The following is an 8,724-nucleotide window of genomic DNA, read 5'->3' as shown; positions in this document are numbered from 1 at the left end:
AGGAACGCACCCCTTCCTAGTTCTCATTCCTCAGTAGACATTCTGTGAAGGGCAGGCCTTTTTTTTCCATTCTAGTACTTACACTCAGGTCCCGCTAAGTACCAGGAGGGCCGTGTTTTTTTGTTTTGTTTAATCAGAGGTTGAAATGGAACCTCCCCCTGGGTGCCCGGGGAGTCCCTTTGGGGTAGCGCCCCCCCCCCCTTCCGGAGGGCAGCATCCTGGCGGGGGTGGGGGGTTCAGCTTTGATCCCAGGGCACCTTTTGTCCCTGGAGGCGCCCTCTGCCAGCCAGGTATGTGGAGGGAAAGTGCTGTCCGCTTTCCAGGGCGGCCAGTGTGGGTCTGGGGAGCCGGAAAGTCCCTTTGGAGAGTGGCGGGGCGTGCGAGAAGCCAACACGGTGGCCACAGCGAACTCACTGGGCGTCTCCGAGGAAGTTCGGGTGGGGTCCGCCGGCTCTCGGGCTTTCTTCCTCTGAAATCCATCCCTGGGCAGAGCAAGCCCACTTCTCACCCAAACTCGTGGAGACGAGGGACTAGGCGGGCGCGGGGTTCGTTGAAGCGGATCGGGGAGCGCCTGGCCCAGGCGGCGAGGCCCCTCCAGCGCCGGTCCACGGCCCAGGGCGCCGGCTCAGCCGCCTCGGCCGGGCCGGTCCCGCGGGCGGGGACCGCTTACACGCTGACTGCGGCGGGGGCTCCGGGACTCCGGCCCGGGTCGGGCTCGGGGCGGCCAGTCGCCGGCGCCGCCCGTGCGCCCGCCCTCAGCCGCCCGGCGAGGCGGCGGCCTCCTCCGCCGGCGCGGGGTCCCCTGGTTAACCCCTGCCCGCCAGCCTGGCCGCTGATTGGAGGAGGCGGGGCGCCGGGGCAGCGGGGACCCCCCCACCTTCCTCGTCCCCTCCCCCTCCTCCCCCACTGTCGGCTCTTCCCCCACCCCCCCAGGACCCCCCCTGCCTCCCAGCCGTGCAAATCTCGCGAGGAAACACGCGGTTTCACTAGTGTGTTTACACCGATCACTACTAATCCGGACCGAACCGATCCGGATTAAGGGGCCGGAGGCGGGTCCTGGGCACCAGCGGTTCCGACCCCCCCGCCCTCCGCGCCGCACCCGAGTGGCCCCCAGCCGAGCGGGCCCCCACCTCCCGGCCCGGCCTGGGCCCTCCTGCGCCTCCCTTGGCCTTTGTCCGGCGCCAGGAGGCCGGTCCCGCGCCCCCCGCGGCCGCCCGGGCCCGGGCCCGCGTCGGGCGCCTGGCTCTGTACGCGAGCCCGGGGATCTGCGGCCTCCGCGGCCCCCCTCCCCCGCCCGCCCTCTCGTGGAGCCCGGCGCCGGCGGCGGCTGCCCGGGCGGGGGGTTGCGGCGCTCAGGAGAGGCCCCGGCTCCGCCCCGGGCCTGCCCAGGGGGAGAGCGGAGCGGTCGGCGGCCGGGTCGGGTCGGGGCCCCTCCCGGGAGGAGCGTGGAGCGGCGGCGGCGGCGGCGGCAGGTGAGAGGCTGAGCCTCGGGCGGGGGAGGGCGCCGGGCCTGGGGCATTAACCGTCCGGGGGACCCCCCCTCCGCTGAGGAGGCTGCGGCCCGGGCCCACCCGGGGGCCGGGCCGCAGCTCCTACGCGCTGAGGCGGGAGGGGCTCCCCGAGGGCTGCGGGTCGCCGAGGGGCCGGGCTGAAGATGGGGGAGGCCCAGGCAGCCCCGGCCTGGGAGTGGGGCCGGCGGCCGGCAGGGCGAAGGGGACGCCCCGGCAGCTGGAGGCCCCGGCAGCCTCCTGGGCACCCTCGAGAGCCGGCCCGCCCTCCCTCCGTGACAGGTGGGCCTAGAGTTGGGGAAAGTTTGGAGCCGGCGGGAGGCGAGGGGCGCCGGGACCAGGCCCCATCGGTTCTGTTTCCCGGCTGTGGGCTGCAGGGAGGATCCCAGTCCAAGGCCCCGCAGGAATGAGACAGAGTGGAGATTTCCTTAACATGAGTTGACATTAAATGGAATAACCGCTGGGGCGTCATTTTCTGGGCCAGGCCTGGGGATGGAGGTTTAGGAAATGTTCTGAGAGACCCTAGGGTTTGAGGGAGGCTGCAACCTCTGCCATTCCGGCCTTGATTAGGGCAGGGCGAGACGCGAGGAAGGCCACTTAGGGGAAGCACACTCTGTCCCCTTTTTCCTTTCTTTCTTTTTCTTTTTTAAGATGCCTTTCTGCCTTTTCGAGAATTTCCTTATTCCCTCGCTAACCTGCGCTCGTTTGTGTGGGTGAAACTTTAATTTGTCACCCTTTCATTCCCCTTTGCCCCAGGCTCTCAATCCAGGAAGGGAAATGAAACTGGAAGACTGGTAGGGATTGTTACAGTTAATGTGGAGTTGTTAGATTGCAGAGGAGCATGTTTAATTCATGTTCTCAGTGAACTTTAAAAAATCATGCCAATCATTCCATTCGCTGTTTAATAATATGTTCAAAGGGGTTCTGTGTAATGGTATATGTTCCTATTCCACTTGTAATATTAGGTTTCCAGTGGGCTCTGCAAGAGTTGATCTCTTGCGATGGATGGACGTATTTGCTGAAAGTAGCCTGTGCATTTATTGGTTGTGGAAGGAGTTTAAAAATGGTGTCCTCCTGCCCTTCCCTGCTTGGGAGGAGTGCTAAAAGCAGATGTCTAGAGAAACCTACTGCTCCAGGGAGTGGTCAGAAAAAAGATTTTGTAAAAGGATGGTTATGGAGCTCTGCTAATTTCCTGAGTGAATGCCGGTTGATGGTTTTACCATGGGTTCTCTATTAAATTTAAAATAATTAATTCCTTTTTTCATGAGCTACTGTGAGCTCTTCAGAGAAAGGAGCTATATAATAGCGTTATTTGAAGTTATTTGTAGCATCTGATTCATGCTGCATTATTTTTAAATTATTATTAATGATTCATATTTTTAGTTTAAGAACTAGTTCCTGTGGGTTTGGGAAACAAATATCCGAAAGTACTTCGTTAAATTCAAAGGTTGATGGAAGGAATTTTTGTCGTTGTTTTGCAAGCTAGTCCTTGTTCAACTTTTACTGAGATTATATGAGGGGTTTGAGGTTTTTTGCTGTTAAAATCAGAACTAGACAAGGATATAGTAGCCCTCCGAAGAGGACTTCTGAGCGTTTTAACTTTCAATGTATTACTGTTTGATGCAGCACATTGTAGTTTATCGCTTGTATGCCGTATTTACATGAGGTTTACCTGTATGTGACCATTCAATGAAATAATTACGTTTTGTTGTAACTAAAAATTGGTGCCTCGTGTTTTAGCTTTTATGGTCTCACAACCTACTTTTTCTTTTCCAGTAGAAATGATGGAAGAATTGCATAGCCTGGACCCTCGACGGCAGGAATTACTAGAGGCCAGGTTTACAGGGGTTGGCGTTAGTAAGGTGAGTAAAATGACCATAATGAGCACTGTTCACGGTCAAATGGAAACACATTTAGAAAACAGTTATGATCATTTTGGGTGGGTCATACTGGTAGATTGCAGGGGAGATGGGCTCACCTGTTCCGATGAACTTTTAGCTCCTACCGGTCATTCCGCTAACTTCACGGTACATTTGAAGGGATTCTAAATGGAACTATATGCATCTTTTTCCCCTCTAATTTAGGAGAGGTTTCCCATGGGTCTTGTTGCAAGGATACTAATGGGATGAGTATCTGGCTTTTGTGCCATATTTTGTCAAAACAACTCAGTCATTAAATTAAAAAAAAAAAAAACTTAACGAAAAGGTATTGGCATAGATTCATTACGGTATCCAATATTCATTGGATAGTTCTGTGATAAGAGTTTTGAAAAATCTGCTTCTGCTGTTTGTCAGTTCTCCAGATCTGTAGCTCAGCGGATTCCTCCTGGTTGCACCCCCAGACTGCTTTCTCTCCTCCTATTTTTCTTTCTTGTTCACTGTTTTTGTTCAGGGAACATAAAGTAAGATCAAGCCCCCAGGTGGTTACATTAAGCAACGTTATGGCTTCCTCTGAGTCCTTATGTAGTTCACTCTGCTCTCATAGGACGGTTTTAGTTTTAGTACAATATACTTATGATTTTAATACAATATGTAAAATATATTTACGATGTTGTATTTAAAAGCTTCACCATTCTAAGATCGTTGCATTCATTGGGCTTGAGACTTGTGAATTTTTGATCTTTGACTTCACGTGATACATACCTTTCCATGCTTCTCAAGAAATCTTATTTCTCATGGAGACCTGAATGTTAGTGACCTGCTTTGGTCAGTAGCTTCTTAAAGAAGAAGGTGTTTGTCAAGGTTTAGTTGGAAAAACTGGCTGCTTTGAGGGGTCTCATAATTTTGGTGAGCTGGAGTAGGTTGTTAGTTTTTGTTCATTCAACAGATAAATTGAGTGTCTACCGCATACTGGACATTGTGCAGGGTGTGAGGAATGACACCCCAACTTAGAGCCTCCAAGCCTCCATTGTGGAGGAAGCGAGAGAGAGATGATACCTCGGTGACATCTGGGTTAGAACCGTGACCAGGTGCTGTGGGAACACAGGATTTGTTGCACATTTTGTAGTTCTTGGTTTCTTTGGCCACTTTGATTAAAGTGGCACTTAGGGCACTTTGGGAAGGCTATGCTGACTGTTGACACATATTGAAGATACACGTATTAAGTGTAAATTCTCTGATCTAGGAGAAGTAGTAGTATGTTTGAGTATTAAATTGATCTCTGGATTAAATTGATTATGTGTCTTCTCATTTGGGAATTCAGCACAAGGTTCATATCCAAATCTGTCTGTTCAAGTGGTCACCTATGGAATAAAAGTAAGTTTGTATTCAAATTGTATGGTAGTTTAAACTCATTGGGTTTTGTTGTTAGTATGCCTTTCTTTTCCTCGATTTTTAAGGTCGTGATAGCTATATTCAAGTACTCTTTTGATGGGGTGGAGCATAAGTGATGTCGATAATTGACCTTGTGAATCTTGCTGCCCAGGCCTAAGTTAAAAATCTGGTAATTAAGGTGTCAGAAGACTTAATCTGTTTAATAGGAAGTTCTTCCTGTTGTATATATAAGGAAGTTTATTTATATCCAAATGTTTTTTATATCAGTAACTGTATGTTATGTTGATGTTTTTAGTCTACTATGACTATACTTACTGTAGTATATCATAATAAATATTATTCAAGGACTGGCAAGGGATTTTTTTTTCCCCATAGCAAAGAAACTTGGGGGGGTGGGAAGCAAGTAAATATTCTATAATTTGGAGTTAGGAAGAAGAAAAGAAAATATCCATTTTGTATAACTTCTTTTGCCTGCAAGACATTGTATCCCTCAGACCACTGATTTGAAATGGGACTGAGGAGGAGGAGGCCATGTACTGGGAGAAAAGGTGCTTTGAGAAAAACTCGGCCTCCTAGCTTTGAATTCCTCATTATGGGTCATCATTTCCCATTGAGGATGTCACTGAGTTGATAGTTTTCAGTTTCAGCCCTTGCTCCAAATGGGAGAGGAGAGTGACTTTCCTGTGATAGTGCCATCTAGTGGGACTGGTGCAGCCACAGGGGCTGTCTCTTGAGTTTCTCCTAACTATTCGTAACATTTTCAGTACTTTTTGATGTCCATAGAAGGAAGAAAGTTAGTGCCATTGTGGATTCTTTCCTAGTGGACAAGGGTGTTTCAAGTGGCTGCAGTCTTTGAACTTCCTGGTTGTTAATAGATCTTTTGTTATGTCGCTTCAAGTTTTTTACACCTGCAAGTTAGATCTACATCACAAAACTTAGACGGAAATAAAATGGTCAAAAGCCACCACATTTATTATTTATGTTTAAGTTGCTCTTATGGGTAGGATTTTAATTCACAAATATAAAATTTTCTTGCATTTAAATGCATTCAGTTTCTCTTTCTTTTAGCGTGTTTAATTTTTAATGACTGGTAAACCAGAAGGATTTGTTTTGTGCCTTGGGATGCATTGTGTGGATTTTTAAGAGGTTGGGGTTTTCTGTCACTAGTGGGTTGATGATAGAGGAAAGTAGCCTGATGGACACCAAGAAAATAGGGTTGGTTTTTCTCCTCTATCTAGCTGCCAGTTTTTTTAGGAGGATGTAACCATCCTTTTAGCATTTTTGAGGTGATAAGGTTAAATTGGGTTGTGAACCTTGACCTGGTATGTGAGCTATCCTACTTCTTTTTTTAAGGTCTCCTCCCTTATACTGGATAAGCCACTTCTAGTTATGTGAAACTGACTCTACCTTGTATTTAAATGTTTTCAGTGAGGACCTATTGTAGCTTATATTCCCTACCCTTCTTTCTCTCTCTCTTTTTTCTTTTAAGATTATATTCTTTTAAGTAATCTCTGTATTCAAACTCACAACCCCAAGATCAGGAGTCATATGCTCCACCATTTTAGAGCCAGCAGGGCACCCCATTTGACAATTTAAGTACAGGTAGTCTCTGTGATTCCAGAGGCCATGTGAAGTAGGTAGAATTGCACCCCTGCACGCACTGTATTTATAGCTAGTTTAGTTTTTTTTTTTTTTAAGTTTATTTTTTTATTTAAGTAATCTCTATACCCAACGTGGGGCTCAAACTCACAACCTCGAGATCAAGAATCTCATGCTCTTCTGACTGAGCCAGCCAGGTGCCCTTGTAGCCAGTTTAGTTTTAATGCTAATATAGTAGTAAATACTTACACGGTACTTACTAAGTGCCAAGTACTGTTCCAAATACAATAAAAGTGATGTGAATTTAAATCTTTTGTAACAGGGATACTAGTCTTAATAAACCTGTGTTCTCTTTTTGTGAGACCTGCTAATGCCCACTGCATTGCTCCCGCTGGTTGAATTCTGGACTTACCAAGGATCACATTGTTACGATTTGCACTTGTATTATAATTACATAATTTAATAAAAAATTTTGGAGACCAGTGAAATATAATTGCAAAATGTAAGAATTGTTGATTCTATGAAAACTAAGTTGACTGCCATGGAAAAACTGTAAGGTGAGCCAATAAGGAGATGCTTCTAAAGGTTTATAAGTTTTTGTTTTTTTGTAATCTGGAAGAATTCTTCATTTAGATCCTTGGCAAATATCTCTTAAGTCTTGCTTCACTTTTGAAGAAGTTGAAACTAGAAATTGTGGCTGATGCATTATGGGTGTGGTTTGTGTGAGACCAGGACTATAGTCAGTGGATCTGTAACTCAAAAGGGCTGCATCAAAAGACTTGCAACAGAATATATATTTACATGTTGCAAGTTCAAAGAAAATGTCTAAGGTGTAATTTTTTTTTTTTATATTCCCCACTGCAACCTACTTTTTTGATTAATGTTATTAGTTTCAGTTGTATTGAATAAAAAGGATTAATATGGTCTGTGATGGATGGTATCGAAAAGAAGAGCAAAATGAGAATCCATGAAAGTGGGACAGTCTGTACTGACACAAGAACCTTCACTTTATAGAGCCTGCTGTAAGACCATATATTTTTAAGTAGTATCACATAGTAGATTTTTTGATGTCTTGAAGAGAAGTGATCATTTTCTACCTCTTGTAAGTTTGTGAGTGATACGTGATCAGCGTATTTAAAATATTTTTATTTTTTTCTGATACACGGTCAGTTTAAATGATCAGATTTAACTTCTGAAAAGATATTTAAGCAGCTGATAACTTTTTCTCCTGTTATTTAGTTAATTGCATCAATTAGAAGGTGTCAGTTTTGGATAGCTAGTGTTAGCTATTTTACATACCAATCCGGTAATTTAAAAAAATACATGTTTAGGTGTTTTACATTTAATACATGGTTAGACAGTGCTTAATAAGCATAAATTCTGAGAGAAAGTCTGTACTTAAACCATTGAATTTTAAGGCACTGTTAAATTTATTGTTATGTTTGCCTTTATGTTGACTTCTCCCTTTCGTTCACTTCGTATTTGTTTAATTCTCTCATTTCACATCTAGCCAAGTATCAGCTCCTGTCTCTTCTTTCTCTGAAATTTCTCAAGCATTTGTCTGCTCTCCCTGCTACTTTCTCAATCCTTCCTTGTTCATAACTGTAAAAACCAGCCTCTCCTACCCCACTTATCTTTCTGTAAACTGTCTCCAGTTATATTTCTAAAAATACCAGTGTTGTTTTATTCCCTTGCTTTAAAGGTTCCCGTAGACTGTTGGACTGAATTAAAACTAAAACTCCTACCCTAATTTTTCAACTTCACAGCCAGTGGTCTGTTCTCCTAGTGCTGTGCTCTGCTTGCTCAAACCGTGACTGATCTGTTAGCAAACAGGCTCATGCTCTCTCCTTTACCTTTCCTTTTTTATTTGCCTGCTGAACTTTCAGCTTACTGTTCAGAGCGCAATGTGTCTTTATAGCTTTTCCAGATACTTGCACCATTCTCGTTGAATTATTTTATTAGCACCCGATAACCTACTTTTATTATGACATGCATTGTTTGTTTCCCCTATTAGTCTCCTTGAGAACACGTATGACTGTTGAAATGCTCAGCACATCATACACATTGAATAAGTCTTTGTTGAGTTAGAAAAGAGTATTGAGAAGATGAAAGTAAAGTTAGTTGTCACCCATAGGCATGGTCTGCTCTAGCTTATCGTTTTACTCCAGTCTCAAAATCCTTGTCTTTTATTTAGGAGATTTAATTCATCCACGTATAATGCTATGACATATATTCAGGCTTAAATCTTCCTTGTGTTTCTTTTTAAATCTTTCTTACGCCTCTTTTACCTTCTTTTAAAATGATTTTTTCATTTATTGATTTTTCTATTCTGAAAGATAAAGAAA

General features: G+C 45.3%; 1 protein-coding gene across 9 annotated transcripts in view; it reads left to right on the top strand.

Moving 5' to 3' along the window:
• Window positions 1-977: 977 nt before the first annotated feature.
• The window catches only part of TLK2 (tousled like kinase 2), a 114,750-nt gene continuing 107,003 nt past the window's right edge, over window positions 978-8,724 (top strand). For 3 of the 9 annotated variants that reach the window (XM_058704455.1, XM_058704449.1, XM_058704447.1), the window contains exons 1-2: window positions 1,640-1,790; window positions 3,285-3,370. In XM_058704455.1, the coding sequence (XP_058560438.1) occupies window positions 1,655-1,790; window positions 3,285-3,370 (222 nt within the window). In that variant the 5' untranslated portion in view covers window positions 1,640-1,654. Of the gene's footprint in view, window positions 1,473-1,639; window positions 1,791-3,284; window positions 3,371-8,724 lie in introns of those variants that run through there. The other 6 variants (XM_058704456.1, XM_058704451.1, XM_058704450.1 and 3 more) reach the window with 4 other exon arrangements.

Source organism: Neofelis nebulosa, chromosome 16 (genome assembly GCF_028018385.1).
Source record: "Neofelis nebulosa isolate mNeoNeb1 chromosome 16, mNeoNeb1.pri, whole genome shotgun sequence".
Taxonomy (NCBI): Eukaryota; Metazoa; Chordata; class Mammalia; order Carnivora; family Felidae; genus Neofelis; species Neofelis nebulosa.
This window is presented reverse-complemented; position numbering and strand designations above follow the sequence as displayed.